At 46.6% G+C, this 27,155-nt stretch overlaps 11 protein-coding genes across 11 annotated transcripts; 8 read left to right on the top strand and 3 right to left on the bottom strand.

Moving 5' to 3' along the window:
• Window positions 1–200: 200 nt before the first annotated feature.
• Window positions 201–1,415, top strand: N7495_004609 (casein kinase II subunit alpha/alpha'; the record flags this gene model as incomplete). Its single annotated transcript, XM_057207260.1, has 4 exons — window positions 201–315; window positions 422–795; window positions 855–1,274; window positions 1,326–1,415. The coding sequence occupies 4 exons, from the start codon at window positions 201–203 to the stop codon at window positions 1,413–1,415; spliced, it is 999 nt and encodes a 332-aa protein (XP_057064940.1).
• A 1,086-nt stretch (window positions 1,416–2,501) lies between these two features.
• N7495_004610 (valine--tRNA ligase) lies at window positions 2,502–5,852 on the top strand (the record flags this gene model as incomplete). The annotated part of the gene is made up of 4 exons (XM_057207261.1): window positions 2,502–2,532; window positions 2,594–2,680; window positions 2,786–4,795; window positions 4,846–5,852. 4 exons carry the CDS (start codon window positions 2,502–2,504, stop codon window positions 5,850–5,852), a joined length of 3,135 nt encoding a protein of 1,044 aa, XP_057064941.1.
• Window positions 5,853–6,155: 303 nt separating this feature from the next.
• On the top strand, window positions 6,156–7,226 carry N7495_004611 (rRNA-binding ribosome biosynthesis protein RPF2; the record flags this gene model as incomplete). Its single annotated transcript, XM_057207262.1, has 2 exons — window positions 6,156–6,169; window positions 6,224–7,226. The coding sequence occupies 2 exons, from the start codon at window positions 6,156–6,158 to the stop codon at window positions 7,224–7,226; spliced, it is 1,017 nt and encodes a 338-aa protein (XP_057064942.1).
• Window positions 7,227–8,608: 1,382 nt separating this feature from the next.
• N7495_004612 (Tim17/Tim22/Tim23/Pmp24 family protein) lies at window positions 8,609–9,689 on the top strand (the record flags this gene model as incomplete). The annotated part of the gene is made up of 6 exons (XM_057207263.1): window positions 8,609–8,623; window positions 8,682–8,797; window positions 8,863–8,889; window positions 8,957–9,170; window positions 9,268–9,491; window positions 9,632–9,689. The coding sequence occupies 6 exons, from the start codon at window positions 8,609–8,611 to the stop codon at window positions 9,687–9,689; spliced, it is 654 nt and encodes a 217-aa protein (XP_057064943.1).
• A 694-nt stretch (window positions 9,690–10,383) lies between these two features.
• On the bottom strand, window positions 10,384–12,319 carry N7495_004613 (uncharacterized protein; the record flags this gene model as incomplete). The annotated part of the gene is made up of 2 exons (XM_057207264.1): window positions 10,384–10,897; window positions 10,947–12,319. 2 exons carry the CDS (start codon window positions 12,317–12,319, stop codon window positions 10,384–10,386), a joined length of 1,887 nt encoding a protein of 628 aa, XP_057064944.1.
• A 764-nt stretch (window positions 12,320–13,083) lies between these two features.
• On the bottom strand, window positions 13,084–14,319 carry N7495_004614 (DUF3431 domain-containing protein; the record flags this gene model as incomplete). The annotated part of the gene is made up of 1 exon (XM_057207265.1): window positions 13,084–14,319. One exon carries the CDS (start codon window positions 14,317–14,319, stop codon window positions 13,084–13,086), a length of 1,236 nt encoding a protein of 411 aa, XP_057064945.1.
• Window positions 14,320–16,217: 1,898 nt separating this feature from the next.
• N7495_004615 (uncharacterized protein) lies at window positions 16,218–16,430 on the top strand (the record flags this gene model as incomplete). The annotated part of the gene is made up of 1 exon (XM_057207266.1): window positions 16,218–16,430. The coding sequence occupies one exon, from the start codon at window positions 16,218–16,220 to the stop codon at window positions 16,428–16,430; it is 213 nt and encodes a 70-aa protein (XP_057064946.1).
• A 242-nt stretch (window positions 16,431–16,672) lies between these two features.
• N7495_004616 (uncharacterized protein) lies at window positions 16,673–17,080 on the top strand (the record flags this gene model as incomplete). Its single annotated transcript, XM_057207267.1, has 1 exon — window positions 16,673–17,080. One exon carries the CDS (start codon window positions 16,673–16,675, stop codon window positions 17,078–17,080), a length of 408 nt encoding a protein of 135 aa, XP_057064947.1.
• A 193-nt stretch (window positions 17,081–17,273) lies between these two features.
• Window positions 17,274–19,040, top strand: N7495_004617 (putative mitochondrial carrier protein (Rim2); the record flags this gene model as incomplete). Its single annotated transcript, XM_057207268.1, has 3 exons — window positions 17,274–17,535; window positions 18,074–18,771; window positions 18,900–19,040. 3 exons carry the CDS (start codon window positions 17,274–17,276, stop codon window positions 19,038–19,040), a joined length of 1,101 nt encoding a protein of 366 aa, XP_057064948.1.
• A 475-nt stretch (window positions 19,041–19,515) lies between these two features.
• On the bottom strand, window positions 19,516–21,999 carry hrdA (E3 ubiquitin-protein ligase HRD1; the record flags this gene model as incomplete). Its single annotated transcript, XM_057207269.1, has 3 exons — window positions 19,516–21,723; window positions 21,823–21,927; window positions 21,976–21,999. 3 exons carry the CDS (start codon window positions 21,997–21,999, stop codon window positions 19,516–19,518), a joined length of 2,337 nt encoding a protein of 778 aa, XP_057064949.1.
• A 2,521-nt stretch (window positions 22,000–24,520) lies between these two features.
• N7495_004619 (putative MFS transporter) lies at window positions 24,521–26,258 on the top strand (the record flags this gene model as incomplete). Its single annotated transcript, XM_057207270.1, has 2 exons — window positions 24,521–24,772; window positions 24,837–26,258. The coding sequence occupies 2 exons, from the start codon at window positions 24,521–24,523 to the stop codon at window positions 26,256–26,258; spliced, it is 1,674 nt and encodes a 557-aa protein (XP_057064950.1).
• Between the last annotated feature and the right edge of the window lie 897 nt (window positions 26,259–27,155).

Below are 27,155 nucleotides of genomic sequence, written 5' to 3' on the forward strand. Positions count from 1 at the left end.
CCATGTTCACCATTGCTTCAGGACGATCGATCGAACGGCTGCTTTCGTTCAGGTCATTTCCTGGTCCTGAATATCTTTCTATTGTCAAATTCTCTATTCCTTCCTTCCTTTCCCTCCATTCTGCCAGTCGGTTAACCCCCGCTTGACCCCACCGTACTTTTTTCCAGTGTGGGCGGACTCGAAAGCCATATTCGATCAATATGGCGCGCGTCTACGCTGATGTCAACCAGCACATGCCTCGGTCCTACTGGGACTACGACAGTGTTAACATCGCCTGGGGTGTTTTAGAGAATTATGAAATCGTCCGCAAAATAGGTATTACCACTTTGCCGTTCGATTATTGGAGAGTGATGGCGATCTTTCATCCAGTTTAGAATAGGAGATCGCTACAGCGAACATATGCTAACATTCTTCAATTCAGGTCGTGGAAAATATTCTGAGGTGTTCGAAGGTATCAACGTCGTCAACTATCAGAAATGCGTTATTAAGGTCCTCAAACCTGTTAAGAAGAAGAAGATTAAGCGTGAAATCAAGATTCTCCAAAACCTCGCTGGTGGGCCGAATGTTGTGGCCTTGCTGGATGTCGTTCGCGACAATCAAAGCAAAACTCCTAGTTTGATTTTCGAAGCCGTCAACAACACTGATTTCCGCACACTTTATCCCCGCTTCACCGATTACGATGTGCGCTATTATGTTTTCGAGTTGCTAAAGGCATTGGACTTCTGCCACAGCAAGGGTATCATGCATCGCGATGTCAAGCCCCACAACGTTATGATTGATCATGAGAAGCGCAAGGTTCGTCAACTCGCTACTGCATACCACGTCGTTAACTATATATTCTAATACCTCCCTAGTTGCGGTTGATTGACTGGGGTCTCGCTGAGTTCTACCACAAGGGCACCGAGTACAACGTCCGTGTTGCCTCTCGATACTTCAAGGGACCCGAGTTGCTCGTCGATTTCCAGGAATACGATTATTCCCTGGACATGTGGTCTCTGGGCGCGATGTTCGCATCCATGATTTTCCGCAAGGAACCATTCTTCCATGGCAACAGCAACTCTGACCAACTGGTCAAGATTGCCAAGGTTCTCGGAACCGAGGAGCTCTTCGAGTACTTGGATAAGTATGACATCGAGCTGGACCCTCAGTACGATGAGATCCTTTCCCGCTTCCCTCGCAAGCCGTGGCACTCGTTTGTGAACGTTGAGAACCAGCGATTTATCAGTGACGAAGCCATTGACTTCCTCGATAAGCTTCTCCGCTATGATCATGCGGTAAGACTCTAATAATAATTTGTCCCAACTGTTACTAATTCGCTGTTATAGGAACGCCTGACTGCCCAGGAAGCCATGGCCCATCCGTATTTCGAGCCTGTTCGAGCTGCCGCTGCTGCTGCACAAATCAAATCTGCCTAAATTTTCTCATTCCCCGGGATTGATGATGGTCGCTTTTTATCTCTTAATTGCATTTCCCTTATCTTCTTCCCATCTCTGCTCTCCCTCGTCAGACTTCCGGGGATATCACATGGTTAGTATTATCGTGTTATGAACTGTGCACGATCGCAAGATGGAAATTGAATGATTGACGCAGCCTTTGAGCACAGCGTGGATGCGATGGAGTGACTGATTCCCGAATCAGAGACGACGTTGATGACAAGATATGACATCTAATATTCTTGGGTCTGCTTGGCCTAACTGAAATGCCTCAGTTTACGGGCGTGTGAGTGAGCGCAATAAATCAGTTGACGTCTTAGAACGACGAGTACATTTCTCTTCCTCTCTCTCTCTCTCGTACTGCCTCTGCCTAATTGTACAGCGCTGATTTCCCTTGTCTTCACGATTGTCTTTTGTTTCCCCCTCTCCGGTCTGGTGTTTTCTTTATTTCTGATTTCGATTGCCCATTCCAGTCTTGTTTCTTCAATATCTTTTCTTACCCTTGATTGAACTATTTGCTACTTTTTTTCGTTTTAACATGCACATTTCAAGGAGTGATGGAGTCAGGGAGGTACTCATGTGGTCGACCGAGTTTATGAGGGGGTTTGAATGGACAATCCATTTCCAATTTATCAATCACTTGTTAATGCGTAGCTATCTGTATTAGCTTCGTAGTCAATTCTGATATCCTTATCGCGATATCAGATCTCAAGGGCACAGCATCACGTGAGACCGTGACATTTTCTTGAATAAACATTGAACAAAACAATGTCAGCCCAAAGAAGACAATTCATTCTCCCTTGAATTATTTAGATAGATCAGTGTTGAGTTATGATCCTTTCCCCACCAAATTCATACTATAAAGCGTCTACTGGTCCGTCTCCACCTCGTCCTTAGTTGGGCCCCGCCCTCTCATTCGTTGTCTCTTTGCGTGGAAATTTAAATTGCCCGCATTTCGCACAACCACCCCTCCTTGTCGCATCCCCATCCCTCAAGATACTTACTAGGCGACTCGTGGCGCGATCGTCGCCTTGGAGACTTACTCCGATATATCGATCATTCTCTAGGATGGCTCAAAACTCTGCCGCCCAAATCCCCAGTATGTTTTGCCCTCAGTGATTCAATGACTCATGGAACTCGCAGCTCATATACTTCAACAGTTGGGGAATCTACCACCCCCTCAACCCAAACCCCACCCCAGGCTGGACAGGATGCTTCTGTGCCAAAAGTGAAGACCGAGAAAGAGCGTACGTCAAACCCGAAAAACCTTTATTCAACCTCTTGTTGCCTGGAAAGCTGTAACAGTCCATTGGTGGTTCAGGTCGATTGCTGACACTTCGGTGGTTCTCTAGTGGAGCGCGAGCGCAAGAAGGCTGAGAAGGCAAAGAAGTTTGCTGAGAAGCAGGCGGCTAAAGCCGCCAAGCCCGCTGCTGCTCCCAAAGCCGAAAAGAAGGTGAACAAGGTTGAGAAGGAAAAGACCGCCGATGCGTACGACCCCAAGGTTATTGAGCCTGGTCGTCTCGAATGGTGGGAAGAGCGTGATCTGTTCAAGCCAGAATGGGGTCCTGACGGCAAGGTCAAGCCCGAGGGCTCCTTCGTTATTCCCATTCCCCCACCTAACGTTACCGGTTCCCTCCACATGGGTCACGCCTTGACCAACGCCTTGCAAGATACCATGATCCGCTGGCAGCGCATGAAGGGCAAGACAACCCTTTGGCTTCCCGGAATGGACCATGCCGGTATCTCTACCCAGAGCGTTGTCGAGAAGATGCTGTGGAAGAAAGAAAAGAAGACCCGTCACGACTTAGGACGTGAGGCCATGACTAACTTGATTTGGGACTGGAAGGAAGAATACCACACCAACATTAAGAACGCATTGCGGAGACTCGGTGGCTCGTTCGATTGGTCGCGTGAGGCGTTCACCCTGGACCCTAATTTGTCCGCTGCCGTGACTGAGACCTTCGTTCGTCTGCATGAGGAGGGAATCATCTACCGTGCAAACCGTCTGGTCAACTGGTGTGTTGCTCTTAACACTTCGTTGTCCAACCTCGAGGTGGAGAACAAGGAGATTGAGGGCCGTACGCTTCTGGATGTGCCTGGTTACGACAAGAAGATCGAGTTTGGTGTCCTGACTCACTTCTTCTACGAAATTGATGGATCCACTGAGCGCATTGAGATTGCCACCACTCGTCCGGAGACCATGGTCGGTGATAGTGGTATTGCCGTGCACCCTAATGATGACCGCTATAAGCATCTCATTGGCAAAAATGCGCGCCATCCTTTTGTGGACCGTCTGCTTCCGATTGTTGCTGATGACAGCGTTGAACCGGAGTTTGGTACCGGTGCTGTGAAGATTACCCCAGCCCACGACTTCAACGATTTCAACCGTGGCAAGCAGCACAACCTCGAGTTCATCTCCGTCATGAACGACGATGGTACCTTCAACCAGAACGGTGGACCTTTCGCCGGCATGAAGCGTTTCGATGCCCGTTACCACGTCATTAACGCCTTGAAGGAGAAGGGTCTTTACTCTAAGTGGGAACACAACCCCATGAAGGTGCCCCGTTGCGCCAAGTCGAACGATGTGATTGAGCCCATCCTGAAGCCACAGTGGTGGATGAAGATGGAGAGCCTTATGGGTCCTGCTATCAAGGCTGTGGAGGATGGCGAGATCATCATCCGTCCCGAGAGTGCCGAGAAGAGCTACTTCCGCTGGATGAACAACTTGAACGATTGGTGTCTGTCTCGTCAGCTCTGGTGGGGTCACCAGGCCCCCGCCTACTTTGTTAAGATCGAAGGCGAGCATGGTGATGACAGTGACGGCAACCTTTGGGTTACCGGCCGTACTGAGGAGGATGCTCACAAGAAGGCTGAGGCCAAGTTCCCAGGCAAGAAGTTCTCTCTTGTGCGCGACCCCGACGTGCTTGACACCTGGTTCTCTTCTGGTCTGTGGCCCTTCTCAACCCTGGGCTGGCCTAAGCAGACCCACGACTTTGACAACCTGTACCCTACCTCTGTTCTGGAAACTGGTTGGGATATTCTGTTCTTCTGGGTTGCACGTATGATTATGCTTGGAATCAAGTTGACCGGAAAAGTTCCCTTCAAGGAGGTTTATTGTCACTCTTTGATTCGTGACTCCGAGGGCCGCAAGATGTCCAAGTCCCTGGGCAACGTCATCGACCCTCTGGATGTTATGGAAGGTATCCAGCTGCAGACCCTGCACGACAAGCTCTTGACTGGTAACATTGCCGACAAGGAGATTCTTACTGCTACCAAGTATCAGAAGAAGGCTTTCCCCAAAGGCATCCCCGAGTGTGGAACTGATGCCCTGCGTTTCGCTCTTGTTTCATACACCACTGGTGGTAAGTAACAGTTCTAAAATATCTTCATTCTCATATGCTAAGCCGATTAGGTGGCGATATCGCCTTCGATGTCCAGGTTATCTACGGATACCGTCGCTTCTGCAACAAGATTTACCAGGCCACCAAGTTCGTTCTTGGCAAACTGGGCGAAGATTTCAAACCTCAGGCCACTGTCACAAAGACTGGTCACGAGTCTTTATCAGAACGCTGGATTCTCCACAACTTCAACTCTGCTGCTAAGAAGGTAAACGAGGATCTTGAGGCCCGTGAGTTCTCTAGCGCAGCCAACACTATCTACCAGTACTGGTACGGCCAGCTGTGTGATGTGTTCATCGAAAACTCCAAGTACCTCTTGGCCGAGGACGCCTCGGCTGAGACCAAGGAGTCCGCCAAGCAGACTCTTTACACTGCTCTGGAGGGTGGATTGACCTTAATCCACCCTATCATGCCCTTCGTCACCGAGGAGTTGTGGCAGCGTCTTCCCCGCCGCCCCGAGGACAAGACAATCTCTATCATGAGGGCCAAGTTCCCTGAGTACCAGGCCGAGTTTGATGACCCCGTCGCCTCCGCTGCTTACGAACTCATCCTCGACACTTCCAAGGTCATCCGATCGATTTTGGCCCAGTACGAGATCAAGACCAAGGGTGACATTATCATCCAAACTTACAATGCCACCAGTGACACTACCATCTCTGAACAGCTGAACACTGTCAAGTCTCTAGGTGGTAAGACACTAGGGGATCTGTCCCACACCGGCTCGGACAACAAGACTCCTCCTTCCGGCTGCGTTGTTGCTGCCGTCGGTGCCGAGGCTGCTGTGTACCTACGCGTGTCTAAGGAGGTTGCTCTCGAGCAAGAGCAGAAGGCCAAGGACAGCCTTGAGCGAGCCCGCGAGAGCGTTCGCAAGTCCCAGGGCATTATGAACGCTCCTAACTGGAAAGACAAGGTCAAGGCCGAGGTTCGCGAACAAGAGGAAAAGCGTCTCCGTGATTCAGAGAGTGAGGCTGCTCGTTTGGAAGAGCAGATTAAGGAGTTCGAGAAGCTGCGCCTGGAGTAAATGAAGGCAGATGTACTACCAAGATTTACCCAAGAGATAAGAATAAATATTTCCTTTCTTATTCGATTTTTCTTGTCTTTTCTAGACTTAATAGTAAGACATCTATTTCAATTTCAATAATTTCAGTAATAATGACATAGCAATAAATTATAAATTACATGAAGGCTGCTCTGTACACTGCTCTGTACAGTAATGAGTTTGCGCTTATCGATAAGCGTGCCAAGCCCTCGCCCATTTTTTTTTTATCTTCTGCGTTTTTTACTCCAGATTTCTTCAATAAGATAACCCCAATCTACATTCACAATGCTGCGCGAAGTGTACGTACGAATTCTCACAAGACAAAAACAATATTAATAACAATCTCTATCTAGCAAAGCCAAGAACCCCCGCACTGCGCGAATCCTCAAGGCGCGAGAGCCGCAACTCATCGAGGCCCCGAAGAAGACACTATTGATGCACGGCGCAAAATGCCCTCAGTCCCTCGATACCGTGTTGAAGACTTTCCACTCTCTGACCAAGCCCAACTCAATCCTGTTCCACAAGAAAAATGAAAAGATTCACCCCTTCGAGAACGTCGAGAGCCTCGAGTTCTTGGCTAACAAAAACGAGTGCGGACTAGTCGTATTCGGAAGCAGCAACAAAAAACGCCCCAACTGCTTGAGTCTGGCCCGGATTTTCAACTCACAACTCCTGGATATGTGCGAGCTGCTCCTGCTGCCCCCAGCCGACGGCGAGGCTATCCCTCCCATCAACGAACTTGTCATGCACGTTGGTTCAGGCCTGCGGCCCATGATGCTGTTCGCTGGTAGCCCATGGGATGACCCAACCTCCACATCGCACGTTATGCTTAAGAGCTTCTTCCTGGATATGTTCAAGGGTGAGGAGACAGACCGCATCGATGTCGAAGGCCTGCAGTACGTTCTCCTAGTTGGAGCTGAGGAGCCCCGCGAGGATTTGTCACCGGTCGTGCACCTGCGCTGGTACAAGGTTATCACCAAGCGCAGTGGTCACAAACTCCCCCGTGTCGAGCTTGAGGAGATTGGTCCCAAATTCGACTTTAAGGTTGGCCGTATGCGCCCCGCATCTGGTGATGCCATGAAGCAGGCTATGAAGCAAGGCAAGCGACCAAATGTGGACATGAAGACCAAAAAGAACATCAGTGTGGACACTATGGGTGACAAGATCGGTCGTGTGCACTTGGGCAAGCAGGATCTGAATGAGCTCCAGACCCGTAAGATGAAGGGATTGAAGCGGCGGGCTGGCATTGAGTCTGATGACGACGAGGATGAGGAAGACTTTGAAATGGTTGATGTGGATGAAATTATGGAGGACAGTGAAGAGGAGGAGAGTCATAAGCGTGCTCGGAAGGAATAGATCAGTGTTGATATACTTGCATGTTGTTTTTACTTCCGAGGCGTTTTCGGACCGGTTTGGGGTTTATGCTCTTAGATGCCTGTGTATGTCTTACAGGATGTCTCTATCATGTGTACCGTCATGGAAAAAGTATTTGATCCAGTTCATATCAATTCTTTAGTTTATAAGCTGAAATTAAACCACAAGGTCAGTGCAATCAGTTCATGTATAGGATATAATCTGTCCAACCGTGGACCGTTAATTATCATCATTTAGCCGGTATATAAGTGAAATAATTCAAAAAATTATGTATAATAAGTCTGCGTTGCGCAGTGGTAGGGAAATCTACAGCATATAGACTACAAAGGCGAGCACACCCTAACTGTTTTTCTAACTTTGGCACAGAGAATTTAATTCCGATAAAGTCGTTATCATTATAATTCAAATCAATATCTGAATCAAGTTCTGGTTTACAATTACTCGATCGTGGGACGCTAAACATCTTTTTGATCTAGATCCCGAGGCACTAAATGAAAATTACTTGTGTATATGCTGCTTTCAATCTGATGCTCGAGGATCTATACCTTTGTAGGTACTTAGGTAAAAGAATTTACCCAGGTAAGTACGACGATCTGAATCTGACCATAATACAGCGCTGTCAGCTACATATGTAGGCAGTGTGGGAGCTACATTTTGATATCAGATTTGAAACTACTGACAAAAGTCAACTATGCCTGGGTGGAGTACCTAGGTAGCATACCTAGGATGAATAGGATAATTAATCTTGACAAAAACATTACGTACCTAGGTCCACTAGGCGATCAACCTTTCAAGGTTGAAATGTTGGGAAGTGATTTATACTTGTGTTTTGCCCAAACCTGATCTCTATGATACTTCAACTGCGCTGTTGGAAACGTATCATTGGAATCTAGTAAATTTGACAGTTTGCTTTCAGTAGTTTTTCAATAATCTATCTACATCTCGTAACTTATGGCCAACCTCAAGTGCTAGCTATAAAAGGCATTGAAGCTCGTGGGTTTGTAAATCTACTCCATATGGATGCGATGCATTAAGCACTATGCTCTGAAACTTTTCAGATATGATTGAACCTTGGAGGCATTTACTGGAATAAGAAGCCTCAATACTATAATCTACAGAGTAGTACCTAAAGATATAAGATCTATAGATCACACGTGACCATGACGTGAGCCGGCTTAATCTCACATGCCGAGGTTCAAATGTTTCCTTCACATCAGGAATAATGCCATTCCCCACCCATATATTTCCATATAATTTCTCTCCTCATTCATGATTATCATCAGTCTCTCTACTTGTCGCCGTCCTCATCTGCTCAAGTAGTCTTCCCAGTCCCAGTTTGACCTCCACCAAGGTCTCGCGACACCATGGACACACTCCTCGTGAGGATTCCCGCGACACAAGCACATAAAGAAAGCAACTAACAGACAATTTGACCAGTCCCAACTAGATGCTCTTGTCCTCAAGCCAGAACTTGCCCCGTTATTATCCCTCTTCAAGGGCGCGCGCAATGGTATCGTCTACGGGTCAAAAGTGCGGTTTCCGCATGCGCTGGTGTATGTTCGCCTTCCGGAGCTCCAAGTGACCAAGTAAAGAAAAGGCTGATAGTGATTTTATCCAGGATGATATTACTCTTCCGCTCTGGGACGTGCGTTCTACCTTCTACCTCTATGCTTCAGTTTCCCGTTGGACTAATAACGCGATGACTTCTATAGATTACCAGAAAAGCTCAAGCTGGTCCTTAAAGCGACGCGCCTCCATGCACGAAACCTCGCTACCTTTTCAGTGGTCTATAAGCTCTCCATGATTGTTCTCCGAAACATAAACCCCACGTCTGCCGGGAAGGAAAGCCGATACGATAGCTTTTTTGCGGGTTTGATGGGCGGATATACGGTCTTCGGACGCCAGGAAGGAAGCATCAGCAAGCAGGTATGAACCAGAAGCCTCTACAAGGCTGCCTCTTTTTCAACTCGAGTCTTCAACCACTCTAGAATATATGTTACTCATACTAATTAAAACAATCCAGATCGTCATCTACGTCTTCGCGCGAGTGATGCTCTCACTCGCCAAACTCGCCATCCAACCAGGCATGAACCCTCTATCCTCCCTAATCGACGCCGAAACCCGCACACAAATAAACAACAACGCATGGCCCGTCTTCGCCAGCTTCACATGGGCTTTCGTCATGTACATTTTCCGCTGGTATCCCGAGACCCTAGTTTCCAGCCTACGCAGTAGCATGGTATACATGTACGTTACTTTCTCACAGCCCTCCCTATTCTGTTACTTCATACCTTTCAGGCGCATGATTGAACAATTGCAAATGTTTTGCGAGTGTGCTGGTCATGCTTTTTTTCCGTGTCATGACGCTAATTGTGGATTTTATATAGCTATGCCGATTCTGATCATTGGGACTCGTTCCGAACTCTGTTCATCCACAACAAGTGAGAACCATAGACTCTCGGTTCAGAGTCGTGATCTTTTCTTAAAGCTGAGTGCCCAGTACTTCTTATTCTTTTCTTTTTCTCGTTATTATTAGTCGACTGGCTATGCATGTTAAACGGCGCATAGAAAGGTGTTTTTTTTTCTCTTATTTTCCGGATGATGATGGCAGGGCCTAATATCAATACAATCCACCAATTTTTTCTCATAGCAACGGCTATTCTTGTATCTTGATATCCTGAGACATGGACTTGACGTCCTTTCTCTGAAGCTATATTTCTTACTAAGCATGATTATGGGATGTTTTAACTAGTAGTGTGAGATCGGATCTTGAAGATAATTCGGGAGCATTACCACTTGGATAATACGACTCTAGAGATCAAGTCTGCTATAAAAAAAAGTAAGAGGTAAAATATAGGCCATATTGGCTTGTATCAAGACGTTAAGTAGGCCTTCCTACCATCAAAACGCCAACTTCAGAAAGCATAAGGGTATGGGAGCATAAGAAAGATTAAACGAAGAGAGGAAAGAAAGGGAAAATATCAGATGAGTGATCACTTGGAAAAAGTCCATCAATGATAAAAGGCTCCCATTCACAAGGGAAAAAAGAAAGGCAAGATAGTGAATCGTTCAGACATCGATCTGAATATCAATGCGAGTCAGGTAACTTCGTAAGTGGAAAGAATTCGCTGTGTATCGACTACTGGGTGTTGGGAGCGCTAACCTCCACCAGAACTGTGAGGCCACCGTCCATCCAATCCATTGCAGTAGCTTGGACAAGAGCGAATGACCAATCCTTGTCAGTGCGAATGGGCAGAAGACCGTCCGGTAACCAGGCACTGATCTTCCAAGCAGGTGTAGCAACAGCGGCAGACAGAATAGAGTCAGTGTCTTGCAATATACTACAGCCGGGTATTTGGCCGGGGTAAGTGCGCATAATGCCTTTCTTGACTGTACTGAGGTCTTGACTGAGGGTAGTCGGAATGTCCACTCGGGGAAAAAGCCGCTTTCCATGCTGGAGAATATTAATTCGAAGAAGGATCTCCATGCTGGAGATTGCAGAAGACGCGGTGCTCACTTGCTGGTCGGGGCTAGTTTGAGTGGGCAGAGCGGGGAGTGGGACATTAGGTTGCGAGGGCGTGATTTCGTGATTTTGTTTAGCGGCGATGTTCTCACGAATAATGCGTGAGACATCACGAGTGATACTGCTTGCGCTATGTTGGGGGTTAGTAATGATACAAGGATTTGGGGTTGTTGACCTACAAATCGTTGCGACCTCCTCCGCTAATGCGCCATGGCAAATCCGAGATAGAATTTGAGTGAACAATGCGATTCACGTTGCAGTCTTCGCATTCAGAAACACAATCATAGCCACCATTGTGAACCACGGCATAGTGACTATCAACTGCTGCAACAATGCCACGCCAGTCTGGTTGGTTGAGACCAGAAAGGGATCCCAGATTATCCAGTTCGTAGTGTTCGTTATACATATCATAGTTGCTGGATATTGCAGCCCAGTCCAGTGAGTACCCATCCACAAACAAGTCTGTCAGACCAATATCTATAGCCGGGTTTGAATCCATGCCCGCTTGAGATTCCTGAACCAGAGGTGGTGGCGCCAGATTTTCTGCACGATGATCCTGGTCATTCATTTGGAGGTGATGATCTGGTGAAAGTGCCGCACCATGTGAATCGTGAAAGCCTTCATTTGTTTTGCGGCGGTCTGAACCATTTCCGCCTCTGCGGGACTCCACTGCATACTGGCGCTGACGTTCATTGGTAACCATTCGTCTCAAGAGAGGAATAACCAAAGAAATGATCTTCTGCGTGTCGCGGGGCCAAATGTGTGTGCGAGGGTCCATATTTTCGTTGACAACGTTCTCTCCAAAGAATCGCTCGCCATTGCCTTCGTTTTCGAGGAAGTGACGAACACAATTCCAAAGTCGTAGCTTTACCATCTCCGTATCTCCTTTTCCTCTCTGGCCGACACAGTCCCGACGGTCAGGATAATCCTTATGCAACATATATGCCTTGGCCGCAGATTGGAGATGCAGAAAGTTTTCAGGTGATAGTTCAAGCGATGCAAACAGCTTCGACATGGGAGGTCTGGTGTATTTCTTGTTGCTCGAAGGCTGGCGGAAAAGCGCAGCAGCAGAATGAACTCCAACGGCGCGGGCATCTGACAATGATTGTAATGAACTAGGATGAGGAGGTTGTGAAGTGTAATAACGAGGCGACTGTGGTTGAGGCTGTTGTGTCTCTGTGAAGCTGGCAGTCAGCGCAGGGTCAAGGTTGTCATTATTGCGCTTCCGCTTCTTAGAAGCAGTGCGAGACAATAACGAGCCCTGAGAATGATCATTTGAAACTCTCAGATGTCTTCCGACTCCCATTCCAGACGCAAAATTATCACCAAATCCATCATCGCCAAGTTGCATGTTGGTGTCGTAGTTCTCCAGCTGTGTATGCGCTCCCCATTGCGGGTCTGCTGCAGCGGTCGCAGCCTCCACTAGGTCCGCTAGCTGGTTCTCATTTGGAGTGTAAGTATTATTTGCATCAATGTTTGTATTAGAAGCGGATTGCGATGGCATATCCGAGGACGCAGCAGGATGCTGGTTGGTTGAATTTGTCGATGTCATGACAATGGTCAGACTAAGCCAGAGAGTGGGAGGTGGAAGAGAGAAATTTTGGGTGGTAGGCGGCAGAAATATCGCGATTCACGATATTGGTCTGTTAGCGAGTAAGTGGTATGTCCCGTAATTATAGTTCATCTGAATAGGCGTTGCCTACAACAATTTTAATGTGAAATTCGAAGTCCAATGTGACGACCTTTTCACCAGGGGCAGTTCTGACAGCACCACACCCCAAAAGGGGATAGGAACGCGTCAAACTTTGGAAAGAAGAAGAAAATATGCAGAACTGGTTTCTGCGAGAGAAACAATCTGCGGAGCTGATAAGATCGAGCGCGACAGGATATGTGGATGTTTGTGTCGTTTGAAGGAAGAGCAGACAGTGCAAACCTTCCAAGGTTGAGGTCATGTGATATTTGATGCACACAACGTGACATCATCAGTCAATTCAATGGAATAAGCGCGCGTACTTCACTGCCAATATTACTTCACTAGGTAAAATATTCAGTAGCCAATGTTAAAGGTAAATTTCGGATGCATTTTGAATTTAAAATAATGCAAGAGAAGTACAAAGACATGGTATATATGTACAGGCAACGCCGAAGGATAACCAACTGATATCCAAGACACATCTAAAAGTAGCACTCGAGTCTCCATAGATCCATCCGTGGACCTCAGGATATATAGATTATTCCCATTGAAATAAGTAAGATTGCAAATAAATCCGAGAGCATATATCAAATGTACTTTGGTAGATGTCAAAGTATTGAAGTCTAGAAGCTATCACCCTCCTTCCAAGGACGACCAGCCTCGAGAGCACGGATTCTTGGATCTTTACCACGATCCAGAGCATTTGCAATGGCATCACTGACGGCTTGCTCTTGATGAGCTGCCAACTCGGCAACTGTCATCTCATGATCAGGCGAGTCAGACTGCTGCACGGCAGCATTCAATCTTTCCTTCTCCGCTTGTTCCATCTCCAGCTCTAAAAATGACCAATCATCCACCTCATCTTTAAGTCGTTTACTTGACTCTTGGAGTTCTATAAAGGCCTGGTACTCACTAGGACCACCAAAGCAGACTCCATAGCCATCACAGAGACAAACACTCTCTTCTATACAGACGACAGAATTGCCGGTAAACACATATTGCCATAGGTATTCCCAGATACGGCCAGCAATATAGTCACTCAGTTGAGTCTGAAGTAGCCAGTCACGGTAGAAGATGAATCGTGAACGAGGAATAGTGCGAATACGCTCGCTTGAAACGGCGAATTGAGCACAACACGGCTGGGCCAAAACAGACGGGACCGGCTCGTCAGGGAATATTTCAGACCATGCGCGGGCCAATAGCACCTCTTCCTGCTTTGATTCATCTTCCAAGACGGCCCCAGGATGCATCCAGTCAGGACAACCAGGAGCCGTGGTACAACGTAGATTCATATACCCTTCCCGAGTCACCCGATCCATGCTAAGGCGTCGAAGCATTTCCGCAGCATCCTGGTTAAAAATAGCATCATTATGCCAGGCCGTTTGATGTGCATGCAGGAAGACAGCGATATCAGGTAGTTCGTCGTAAAAGTCGACCACAAAAGTCAGATATATCATCACCTCATGACCCTTGTTCTTTGGTGGGTGAAGGGGCGCATGTGGATCATCGGCAGTATAAATGGCAGTGCCCCAACCTGGCAGCTCTCGCTCAATCCAGTCGACATCTTCTGTCTTCAATCGAGGGATGACCAACATCTTTGAATACTGAGAGCCCAGCGGCTTTGGGGTGCCAGGGATGAAGTTCGGGTGAGGGACGTGTAGGTTTTTCACGCCATGACCGACGGTGATGTTGAAGTAGTTGGAGCTATTGGCATTGACACTGTGGGACCAGACAATCTCCCCCAGGCCCACGGCTTGTGGGACGTCACTCCATGATTGCGAAAGGCAGCGGGCTGTGTAGAAGAGGATGAAGCAGAAGCAGAAGCCGAGGGAGAGCACCGTTCGACGTGAGAGAATCATGGACGATAAGATATTATAATATACACGCTCTATGTTATACACGGAGAATTGACCTGTTACACAGTATATGTTAGCATAATCTAATCAAGGGGGAGTGAATGCTGTGCCACACAGACATCACACATTCAGATCAAGACCAATGAAGATCGGTTCTTCACCAACGTACAGAGTGCCAGCACGAGATTAAATCATCGCAATTATGAACCGTTGATTGTTTGAAGGAGAAATGAGTGGCATGGAAGAGATAACATGGGGTAGTGGAATGTTAAGTTTCAGGGTCTAGATTTGGGGGCCACCTTTGGCACATTTAGCAAAAGTTCAAGCCTCAATGACGAATGAAAGAAATGAATGGGGTTGAAGTGGAGACAGTACGGGACAGGCCAACGAAAGGCTTTCCCGTGTTGATACTAGTTAATCTATAGAGGTTGGACTCCCAACATAGCGCATTTAAATATTTCAGACTCGATGAATCAAGAACTGCAAAGATTTACGCAACCTTGTTTAAATCTCCTTATGCTCAATCATAACGGTAATATTGTAATTGTAATACCTACAAAGTCATATCGTGTAATCCGAATGAGCCCATACCAACCCAAGTTTAATGTCTGTATTCGAAGAATTGATAGCACTGTCTCTTCATTAAGACTTGAGCATACCTAGGTGTAAGTAAATTTGGAAGGGTCAGAGGTTTGAACCTTGCAACGCTCTAAACTATTGACGGATAGGATGTAGATCTAAGATTCTGCCTTCCAAGGTTCTGTATCTACCTAGGTAACATCCATTGATTTCTTCAAATCAAGATCTTGAAAATAATAGGTATGCATTAACTTTATACCTGAGGGATTTTCATGCAGCTCCAGCTTCACCCAGTCCCCGGAAACTTCATGTGTAGAATTGCCTTGTGGCTTGTAGTATATCACATTTCTTAATACTCAACCCACCTGGGCACTAACCAATGGCTCGCAGGACATTAGCTGTTTTGCAGATAACACGAACGTTCTCACCCAGTTGAAATAAAAATGGAGAGGATGTTTGACATCGCAAATAATATGATGTGTATTTTCCTCGTTAAAACTTAGCAGCGATCCACCCCGCAGCTAAAATTCAAACCTCGAATATATTACTTACGTAGTCATAATTAACTAAATTAATCCCTTGCTTTCTTGATGAAGTCCTTGCTGATAAACGGCTCTCGGAAAATAATTCCAGTCATAAGCTCCGAGTATGTAGAATTACCGAAGTATGGACTTGAAAACTAATACTAGGTATTCGTTGAGGAACGTGGATTTATGGACGCAATCAATTCACTGAAGGATTGACCCTTGGACTCTAACTCGTCCAATTGATCCACTTATCAGATAAGCCTCAAAATTATCAGCAGAACATGGCAAACTTGAAACCTCGCCAACGTTGGAGGCGCACGGCCATATGACAGGTCTATAATGCGGGAGCTCGTAATATCCGCAAACTATGTCTCTTTTGAACATTACCAGCCTTGGAAGACTTGCAAAGTCCGTATGAGTAACAAGCTATGTGACATAACAAGTTCTCCATTGACGATCTCCATGTACTTGCTAGGGGAAAGCATACAAACTATTATTCTCGTGCCTCTTATTGGCCTTCAGCCTTATCTTGGCAGGACGTTTAGCTCTACGATTGGTAACAGATTCTCGGATTCCATTCTAAAGTTGCAGTATGTTTGTATAGGCTCTAGTCGATATGATATGCGTGGAGTCGAAGGATTTGACATGTTTTGTACGCCACTCTTTATATATGGATGGGTGTCCCGGACACCTTGGACGCCTAGAAAAGATTCCAAATCATCAGACTTTCTCTTCCGTCTACTCTTATCGTATAACTGGATATCCTTCAAGCCTCACTGACTCGAGTACCCCATCATGGCTTCGGACCAACCCTCTTCTGGTACATCGTGGGTCCCTGGTGACTTCGAACATCCAAATGAAGAACTGCGGCGATCTGTCACCATAGCGCTTGTCTTTGCCTTCACTCTTTCCACTCTTGCCGTTGGCCTACGGATCTGGGCAAGAAAGATGACTGGTAGCAAGTTATTTTTGGATGATCACTTGATTCTGCTTGCCCTGGTAAATTAACGACCCTCGCGAGTTGTCAAAGAGGAATCCACTAATCATCATGATACTAGCTCCTCAAATACGGATGCTCAATTGGAGTTACTATTCGTAAGTTATACACAGCCACGGAAACTAGGAGCATAGTACTGACCGAAAATCACTTCAGTTCTTTTCAATGGCTTGGGATCACACATCAACACAATCCCACCGAAGAACCTCACGGTGTATCTTAAAGTATGATTGATCTTCTTAAACATAATCTCATGCATGTTTCTGACAGGTTTCTGAAACAGATTGGATGGTCGAATTCTTTCGTCTACACTTGCACGGTGGCTACCATTAAGCTTTCCATCTTGGCACTTTACAAGCGTCTTTTTGCTACCAAGCGCATGCTTCTTGCTGTCAATGTGATGGCTTCCTTCGTTGTTATGTGGGCCGTAGCTATTTCCGTGGCTGGTGTTCTGAATTGCCTCCCTGTTGCCAAGTTCTGGGACAGATCTATCCCCGGAGCTTGCATGGACCCGGCCAAGTACTACTACGGCCAGCAAATCCCTAACATTATCTCAGACGCCATTCTTCTGCTTATGCCGTTGAAAGTAGTTTGGGATCTACCAATTGTCAAATCTCAGAAGTGTCTCTTAGCAGGCGTCTTTCTACTAGGTGGATTGTGAGTTTCGACTTAAATCAGCTGATATACATCTATTCTAACCCTAGACCACCCAGAACCTTCGTTTTTGATATTTTCAGATTGGCCGCTATGATAAAAATAGCAAATGCAGGCGCGGATGTTACCTGTGAGTATCTTAACTCGATCTCAGTTCTTTCGGGAAAATGACTTATCGTTCTGTAGACAATCAAGCCCCCATGGCCGTATGGACATGTGACGAGGCAGCCGTTGGTATCGTTGCCGCTTGCTTGCCCAACCTCCGACCATTGTTCAGGTTTGGTGAACGCGGCTTCTGGACCCAGATTCGCTCTCAAGGCCAAGAATCTGGACATTCTCATCTCAAAAACATAACCACAACTACTACCACAGTCTCCACAAGTGACATGAGTATGCAGAGGCCCTTGACCTCTACGGATGAGCAAGAGATTGAGTTCCAGAATTACAGTCCCTACATGAAGGGTGTTATTGCCACTGTTGAAAAATAGAGGGTTGGAAGAAGAAGAAAAAAAAAGCGAGAAGGATTAAGATCACGCCGGCTAAGGAGTTAGACTGTATTCTATTTATATTTCGTGATATTCGGTTAATAAACTAAAGTAACCGATTTCTCAAGAATCTATTATCGAATTTGTTGTTTCAAATATTTCCTCAGATATATTTGCCCATTTCTTAGACAAAAATCATGGGCTTCTATAGATCCGACTATCGGGCTACTCTTATCTCACGTGACAGCTTGAAAATCGCCAAATCATCATCCCAGAAAGGGAAATTTCCAATCTCCAACTTTTTCTCAACCAACCCAGGAATGCGCTGTAACTATGCAGCAAAGCTCTAAGATCCATGGCCAATCTTCTGAAGAGAGTGTCCCACTTCGGACCTCTCAAACAGTCCAGAAAAAGGCCCACGACCCGTTAATGCACTTGTTAGCCGGCGCGTAAGTTTCTTGACGCCTTCATGATACAATTGATTTCTAAACAATCCATATATAACAGGAGTGGAGGATTTGCAACTGCAATAGTCACATCTCCACTTGATGTTCTACGAACCCGTCTCCAGTCTGATTTTTACCAACCCGTCGCTCGTTCCTCCTCGGCCGCCTCTACATCTATTCCTCCTCATTCAAATCACAAGACGCTCCGAATAATCGGCAATATATACAAAGCAGAAGGATGGAGAGCGTTCTTCCGCGGTCTTGGCCCTAGTCTAGCAGGTGTAGTTCCAGCCACTGCCATAAAATTCTACGTCTACGGAAACGCCAAGCGGATTGGTGCACACGTCCTTGGCTACGGCGACGACTCAGTGCTCATCCACGCACAGGCAGCCATCACCGCAGGTATTGCTACGGCCACAGCCACCAATCCAATCTGGTTAGTAAAAACACGATTACAACTTGATCGGGCTCAAAGCGCCACTGGGGCTCGCCGCTACCGCAACAGTCTCGACTGTGTGAGGCAAGTTGTGCGCCATGAGGGTATAAAGGGTCTGTATAAGGGGCTAAGCGCAAGTTATCTCGGCTCGGTCGAGACAGCGCTGCATTTAGTCATGTATGAGCGCTTGAAGAAGACTTTCTCCGAGCAACTCGGTTCCCCCGACGGCAAGGAAACATCTACGCAGAAGGAAATTGCTAGTTGGATTAGTACAACCGGTGCTGCGGGAATTGCCAAGTTCGCCGCTGCGCTGATTGCTTACCCGCATGAGGTATGCGATGACTTCCCATTCTCCGAATTTCATTTTCTGTCTAACTGTTTTTTTCTTAGGTCATCCGAACACGTCTTCGCCAGGCGCCCATGGAGAATGGAATTCCCAAATATAACGGGCTAGTGCAGTGCTTCAAACTAATTGCCAAAGAAGAGGGCATAGCCGGTTTATACGGAGGTTTGACACCGCACATGGTCCGGTCGATTCCCTCCGCTATCATCACTCTCGGCGTGTACGAGTTTGTCCTGAGATTTGCTGGGTCGGCATAGACATGGATATATATATGGGGAGGACATTTGCTCTCACATTGTACAATATACTGCTAGCTAAGCTAGACAAAAAAGGGGCTGAACTTATTCAATTGCATGCTTTCGCTTGGGCGTTTGTGGGGGTTTTGTTTGGGACACTGTTAATATAATCTCCTTTCTTGGGAAAAATGTACAATATCACAATCGATCATTACGGAAATACATTGGATCGTAATCCACATCCTTTCTAAATGGAAAAAATAAGTCAAGTCAGATTGTGAGGGAATATGCCCGAGAAACTCATAGTACAAGTGTAAAAAAAAAAAAAAAAAAAAAAAAAAAAATTAAAAAGCCGGGTATGAAAATTTGCTCAAAAACGCCATGATGGGAAATGCGAATGAGAGGGAAGGACTAGAAAGGCTTGTGACCTTGGAAAAAGAAAGAAAAGAGAAAATAAAGGGGGATTGACGAGGCCGCAAACTCATCAGGTTTATGTTCATGATGTGTCTTCATCAACAGCCTCCTCCACAGTCACTGCACGGCCTTTACCTTTTGATACAGATTCAGAACCGGATTCGGGCTGAATGCTTTCAGCTACTGGAGCCTCTGGAGTGTGTGTGGTACCCCACGTAGATGGAATTGCAGAGGGTCCTGATTCAGGGACTTGCTCCGACTGGACATCTGTCCACTCTTGGGAAGGGGAATCATCCCGATGATCCTGTGATAACGGAGCATTGTGGACATCCAAACTTAAGGATGTGGGATTTATGTTGTTAACTGCAGGTTCAGACTGGTTTTCCTGAGGAGTGGCCTCGGAAGTGGCCACAGAATGTTCAGGTTGAATTATCGACGATGGAGTTGGAAAATTGGATGAAGATCTAATGCCCTGCGGTGCAGCTTCAGTTCCAGCATTTGCAGACCCGAGAGGAATGATAGTCCATCCTACTGGCAGAACTAGTCCTTCCGGTAGACGAGGGTCACCAGAGCTCATCGACGAAGCTCCCGTGGAGACAAACTGGCGATGAGTAATGGTTTCTGAGGTTCCCGGTGGCAAAGTTGTGGGTGTTGCAGATCCGACAGGATTTGCTTGAAAGCGCAGTCGGTCTAATTCTGTCTGTAGTGTGTGCACTTGGTGTAGCTGCTCTGTAGCAAGGCGAAGAGCATTAATCTCTTGCGCAATTTGTTGTTCCAACAGTTGTAATTGAGCATGAATGGCGGAAATGGTGGTCGTGAGAGGAGTCTGGAGTGGAGTAGGCTCCGCTTGGGCCTGACCTTGAGCCAACGCTTGAGCTTGAGCCTGAGCCAAATCTTGTGGGTGGCGACCAAATCCAAATCCAAATCCTATTTGCCGAGGTCCCTGCTGGTTTGCATTAACTCCAGGTTGCAATGGAACGTTGCCCTGGTTCATTTGCTGCTGAAGGTTTTGTAAAAGATCACCACGTACGGCACCGAAGCCAATTCGGAAGGGACCGAACTGATATACGCGGGCCCGTGGCAGTTCACCTTGACCAGGCTGACCAGGATCTCCCCTGACACCATTCTGCTGCCCCATACCACCGTTTTCGGCTGCATTTGCATCAGCGCCCGTGGCTCCATTGGTACGCGAAGGGACCACTGGACGTCGGCAGGTAGGGCAATTTTGCTGACGTTCCAACCAGCTTCGTAAACAGGCAAAGTGCAAGATATGACCGCAAGGAAGCTTCTTGGGACGCAGGCGATCAGGCACACGTGGCGCATTTGCAGCAGGCTGTGCGCCGGCATCAGCTGGAGCGGGCTGGACCGGGATCATTTCCTCTCGGCAAATGATGCACACATCTTCGCTCGTAATTTCTTCGCCTGTCGCATCTGGATATCTCTCATTCATATCTCTGGTAGCATTCCTATATCGGAGGAAGTCCATGATTCGGCGAGCGAACGAGCGAATGGTAACCACCACATCACGCAAAATGTGGATGGGCAGGCCGTAGAAGGTAAGAAGTATAGCAAAGAATGTCAGGTAGACCAAGAGTTTTACGAAGTCTGTCAACAGGTCGAGATAGAAGATCCAGCGTCCCTTTTCCTCCCATCCTGGAACATCAATCTCTAGCTCGCTTACATCGTTCTCACTGGGAAGGTCGGTAGGAGGGGAGGTAGCGCCAGCACGCGCGTGTTCCCGGATAGCCTCTGCCCTAGCAGCACGAATCTCTGCACGGCGTTCCTCTATCTTAGCCCGGACCTGCATGCGATTGATGTAGATCTCCGCCAATGAAATGCCGTATCGAGCGGCAGTAGACGTGGACAGGATAGTCAATATGGCAAACTCGAAGCCGAACATGACCATCATATCTGGTTTTGCTTGGTGGATCACAGTGTCAACACAATAGCGAAGCATGAGTACGTTGAACAGGACCGTCAACAACAGCGACATCGCGAGTCGGGTATGAAACAGGGTGGGGTTTGCGGGGGGTTGTTGTTCTAGATATTCCACTCGGCCTTCTCCAATCCATCCCCAGACCTTTCCAACCAGAAGGGAAATGAACATGACCAAGAACCATCCCCCTAGGGAACCCCGGAAGATGGTCATGGCTAGACATGTCTCCGTGACAGCGAACCATGCCCGTTCGTAGAGTTGTTCGGTTTCGATAGCGCGCAAAGGGCCATACAGAAGTCGCTGGAACCAGAATAGAATGTACCCTGTAATCACAAGACACAAATTGGTAAGGATCTATGTTGTAAGGAAAGGTAACGTCAGAAAGTGGTTCGATGCGGGGATAGGTATGAATAGGCCACCAAGGCCTTAGAGGAAGAAACCAGTGAAATATACCATGAGATTTGCGTTACTTTGTGAAAGGTACACGCATGCTGAATAGAAGTTGGCTCTCTGATGTAGAGCTTTCAAGAACACACCAGTGGCCAGGACCACTGAGGTCTAGGATAGTTAGTAGCCGTGATTCAAGTTGTAGGGAGAGATTCTCACCCCGGTGTACGCAGCCAGTCTCATGGCAATCGAATGATGGTCACTAAGTGAATATCATTAGAGAATAAAGAAAAGAGATAGGGCTCTGAGGAATCGGAGGTGGAGTAATATAGCGCGATCTGGACAGCTTTCCAGTAACCACTCCACGCCCTCCGCACCTTACGTCAGCCTCCACAATCAAAACCTTCAGTCCACATTAACACATTATGATATGGTCAATCGCTTATATCGTTCAACGAAGCATGAAATCAATACCTAGACGTAAAATTCAGTTATTGAATTAATAAGTTGCTAGGTATTCTGAATCAGAACGATTTGAAATGATCGAGGGCTAGTGATATATTTCACTCCTTAGACAGACTTAAAGCCCCCCGATAGATGTCAAATGTTGGAGGCTCCAACAGCGCCAACACTTCAACGCTTCTCCTATTCAAGGAGCCAGTGATAGGATATCAATCCTAAAATTACAGTCTAGAAGTAAACTCTACAGCTTGAATTGAGATAGATGTTGCTCAAGCTACTCAGGAGTCTCAGGTAAAGAACAAAATGAAACGCGGACAAAAAAATCCATCAGGATACAAGGAAACTAGCTGAAGACCGGCCACAATCTCGCAGCAAAGTAGAGGAAAACCATCTAGGTGACTAGGAAGCTTAAATACTACATCTGTTGCCAACGTCATCTGCTTAATATGTTTGTAGATGTCTTCGATATGCGAAAAGAAGCACAGTGGTGCATTTAAAGTATCATGGGATCCAAAAATGAACATACCGACCAGAATATGAGGCTGAGGTTTAGTGGAAACGAACGCACTAGAGTCTCCTGGGCCAGGGAATAAATGGCTCTTGAAATAATTGAGTGCTCTTCAGTGGCAAGGTACAAGGCTTCACCCTAGCCGTCCTTCAAATGCTTGATATTGGCGGCTTTAAGCACACTGTATTCAACCCGGAAGCCTGATGCAGCCCAAGTATAGCTCGACCACTGGGAGTCTTTCGACCGATATGGGAAAATATTCTGAATGAGGGCTTCGATATCTTGCACCAGACTCCTTTTTATAGTTATATTTCCCCTTGAACTTTTTTGGCACGGGCTTAAAGGATTCGGTCTCCTTCTTCTTCCCATAATCCTGAAACCCTGTCATGGACTTGATGTCGTGATCTTCTGCTGCACAGCTCTATATTCTCTGCCACTGCACGGCAGCTCAGGTTCTCAATTCCCAAGTACTTAGATGCCTTATCATTGCCTCGCAGTCCCTCGTTGACCCAGGCGTTGATCTTTACCCTCATCTCAGGGGGCAATCATTCCGTATAGAAAGTACGGAGCGAAAAGATGTGAGGACAGACGCCATCTACTTTTCATCATCCTGAGACTTGAGCTCGTAAAAGCCCCCAAGAGTTCTTGAATAGTCTTATTTCGAACAGGGGCTATGCTTTCGCCTTCCGTGCTGGGATGGCGGAGAACCCTCCGGCTCAGCTCAACCCTAGTGGAGGAGACCCATTCATGGATGTTTTCATCTTCCTTTTTCTCAATACCGACGTAAGCTAGCTTTTATGCTATCAGGATTTTTGTAATTATCTGTTAGCACTTTCCAAAATGAGAGTGAGGACATGGAGCATCGACCCAGATCATGATGATAATTTTGGATGAGGGCCATCGTGTCGGTAGCACCCAGCCATATATACATCCTTTAGGTCGAGGCGACGGACGGCCGCTAGAGATGGCATTCTTGACCCAAGGAAAGAGAATGAAATATGCGAAGAATAATCCAGCAAGAGATGGGGGGTTTCTGGACTGTGAGAAGAAGGTCATCGATCAAGAAAGACACCCAAGTGAAATGTTGGAAGAAATATTTTTGATGGATGAGTTAATTGCATGTTTCTAATTCAATACAATTCAATCTTTATTCACTTTTACCTGGACAACTGGCTTCGAACAAATTGAATATGTTATTATATTTCCACTTTTTGATTACGGATATTCACTACTGCCCCATTCTGATTAGGCTAAGATGAACAGCCCTTGAGTTTTTTATGTCTAACCACCTAAGACCTTGGGAGATTTAGAGGATACAAGAAAGTAACTGCCTACGGCAGCCTACCTATGTACGATATAAAAGTTGAACTACTGACATTGGATATTCCGTGTATTGTGAATTTGCGATTGATGCTTAAACAAAATATTTCTTCTAGAACAAGGTCTAAGAAGTAAATAAAACGTGGTGCTCAGGGCCAGGTCTCCACTATTTAGATCCATCTCCACCAATGCCAAGGTAGCTAGATTGATATCATTTTAACTAGGATATAAGACAGACTTTATTGACTTTGATACCTAGCACTCATATAAATAGTGATATAAGCCAATCTTGAGAATCAACACATCCTGCAATTAAATCTGTAATCCATACATTGAGTGTGTGCCGTAAGTGGCCAATTGAAATACTGACCGATCAAAACACGTGACATGATATGAGTAACTGAAACTCGCCGATCTCCCCATCCCTAATTCATTCCTCAATCTCCAACATCTCGCCATGTGCCATTGACGGTGATGGCTTTATCTCCGCCGTTATTTATAGCCTCTCGGGCACAGACACTGACCTACCTACTGGCCGTATGTCCCTTCTCCATCGCGTTTCTGGTGTTTATCAATTCATCCGCGTCATTCGTGGTGACTGATCTGATCGGACTTTCCGATGGAGAAGGAGGTGCAGTGGGAACCCTTGGATTTGCAGATGAATTACTTGCACTGGCTGCGTGTCCACTATGGGGCGTGCTATCCGATCGCATTGGCGTACGTCATGTAAGTTGACATTGTGAAACCCAGTCCTAACATCGAATCACTCAAAGCTTATTAAGAAATAAAGGTATGTACTGTTGGCTATGCAGTAATTGCTATTGCACTAGTGCTCTTCGTGCAGGCCAGAAATATTTATCCCCAGCTTCTCTTGGGGAGGCTGCTCTTTAGTGTTGGTGGCTCGGCCGTGTCGACTATGGTGACTGCGGTCTTACCTACGGTAACGGGCAAAGAACTCCGCAAGCAGGCTTATCGAGTGTCGGTTTCTTCAGAGTTGACTATTACACCAGAGCGAGTTAACTCTAGTCAAGCAAACCAGAATGCGAAAAACTCCTACACCTCCCCCTCCGCCCGACTCTCGGGGTTTGTGGGACTATTTGCTGGATGCGGTGCCCTCGTCTCACTGGGAGTCTTTCTTCCTCTTCCAGCCCGACTTGAGAAACTAGGCCTATCGCCTATCGATGCTCTGAAATGCGGTTATTATGTAGTGGCTACTGTGGCCCTACTCATCAGCCTGATCAGCTTCATCGGTCTCCGCGATCTTCCTGGTGAGCAGAGAAAGGGGTGGTCCGTATTGTGGAATACCCATTCCTCGCAGACATGTGACCAGTCCGCAAGATTGGGTCCAACACGCATGCCCTACTGGAAACAGCTGACTACAGCCCTACTTCTGGGATTCCAAAATAGGAGCATCGGGCTGGGCTATGTTGGGGGATTTGTCGCGAGAGCATCCTCTGTGGGAATATCACTATTCATTCCCCTGGCCGTGAATCACTACTATCGCTCATCAGGTCTCTGCGATGAGAAGCACGAACCGATCACTGGTTACGGGCTAGGCGATATAAAAAAGTCGTGCCCCCGCGCGTATATTCTCGCATCGATACTCACCGGTGTATCACAGCTGATTGCTCTTCTGGCCGCACCCGCATTTGGCTACTTGACTAACAAATCTCGCCGGTATAATTTCCCACTCCTCACTGCAGCCTTGCTGGGTGTTGTTGGGTACGTGACCTTCGGTCTACTGCGCAATCCACAGTTCCAGGGGCCCGATGGCAATGCGGGGATATTCATTGTCATGGGTCTGATTGGAATCAGTCAGATTGGAGCCATCGTGTGCAGTTTGGCCGTTCTCAGTGATGGGATTCTGCAAGTCAGTCTCGACCATGAAACACTGAGCAGAATCTGCGATGAACGCGAGGTCGACAGTGAAGATAATGGGGACCCCAGTGAGGGTCAACCCCTTCTGGCCGCATCTGCTCATCAACGACTCGAACATCTGTCTCATCTCAAGGGATCGATTGCGGGTGTTTACTCCTTGTATGGTGGGGCGGGCATTCTGCTTCTCACTAAACTTGGTGGATGGCTCTTTGACACCTGGTCCTCGGGTACACCGTTCTATATCATGGCAATATTCAATGCGGTGTTACTGGCTGTTGGCATTGCTTGTGGCATTCTGAATCATGTCACACCTTCATTGAAGGTATCTGATTAGTCGGGAATACCAAAATTAGCAGACTTTTTGCACTTCAGCGCCTCGTTTCGCCATACTGATGCCAGTGTAGGCGACTACGCAGCTCACAGGCTTGAGTCTAGAATTATACTGGATGAAATAGTCTCGTAGTCGTAATAAAGATATCCAGCATTAGACTTTTTGGATCTAAGTAACTCAATACTGCATACGGGGTAATGGTTCGTAGTTTAATTGATTAATTGATCGCACGGGCTAGTGAGGAACTGGTGGGCCTTCATTTTAAATGAAATTGTGGCTAATCTCCACTGTAAAAGTGTGCAGGGGCCAGCAGCTTTGATCAAGATATTGAATTTAGTGTTTCTAGAATCACTGTAAAGTAAATATTCTGATTTCAAGTCTAAAATACTAGCTGGAATACTCCTTGTAAACTCTACTCTCTCCTATTTACGATATTTTCTACTCCGTAATTTTGAAGTTCAGGATGATAATAAGACGAGCCATGGTTCATCCTACTCTAAACCAACTACAGTCTAGCGGCGTCTTTGGTTCGACTTACTTCATACTATCACTGGATAAAAGGGGGGTCTATATGGGTCTATTCGAGTCCAAAGGATCTTATTTATTCTCTAGTTCTTCTTAGCCGCGCACTAACTTCAATTGCTCCAATAAACTATACCAGTATCTCCTAAATCGGTAAAGCTCGCGCCATTCCACTGTTTATGCCGCGCCTTTTCATTTATGGCCCTGCTTTCCCCCCAGTTTTACTCTTCTTTCCTTTACGGGCTTCACTCTTTACCCCTACTCTTCTTCAGGCGCTTAGCTTCCCAGCTTCTCACTACAGACTTTCTTTAATACATTACGCTCATTCTCAGAACTTACTTCTCAGTAGTTGATCTACTTGATCACCCTCTTTAATCG

This window comes from Penicillium taxi (genome assembly GCF_028828555.1).
Source record: "Penicillium taxi strain IBT 34144 chromosome Unknown utg000003l_segment0_segment0, whole genome shotgun sequence".
NCBI lineage: Eukaryota > Fungi > Ascomycota > Eurotiomycetes > Eurotiales > Aspergillaceae > Penicillium > Penicillium taxi.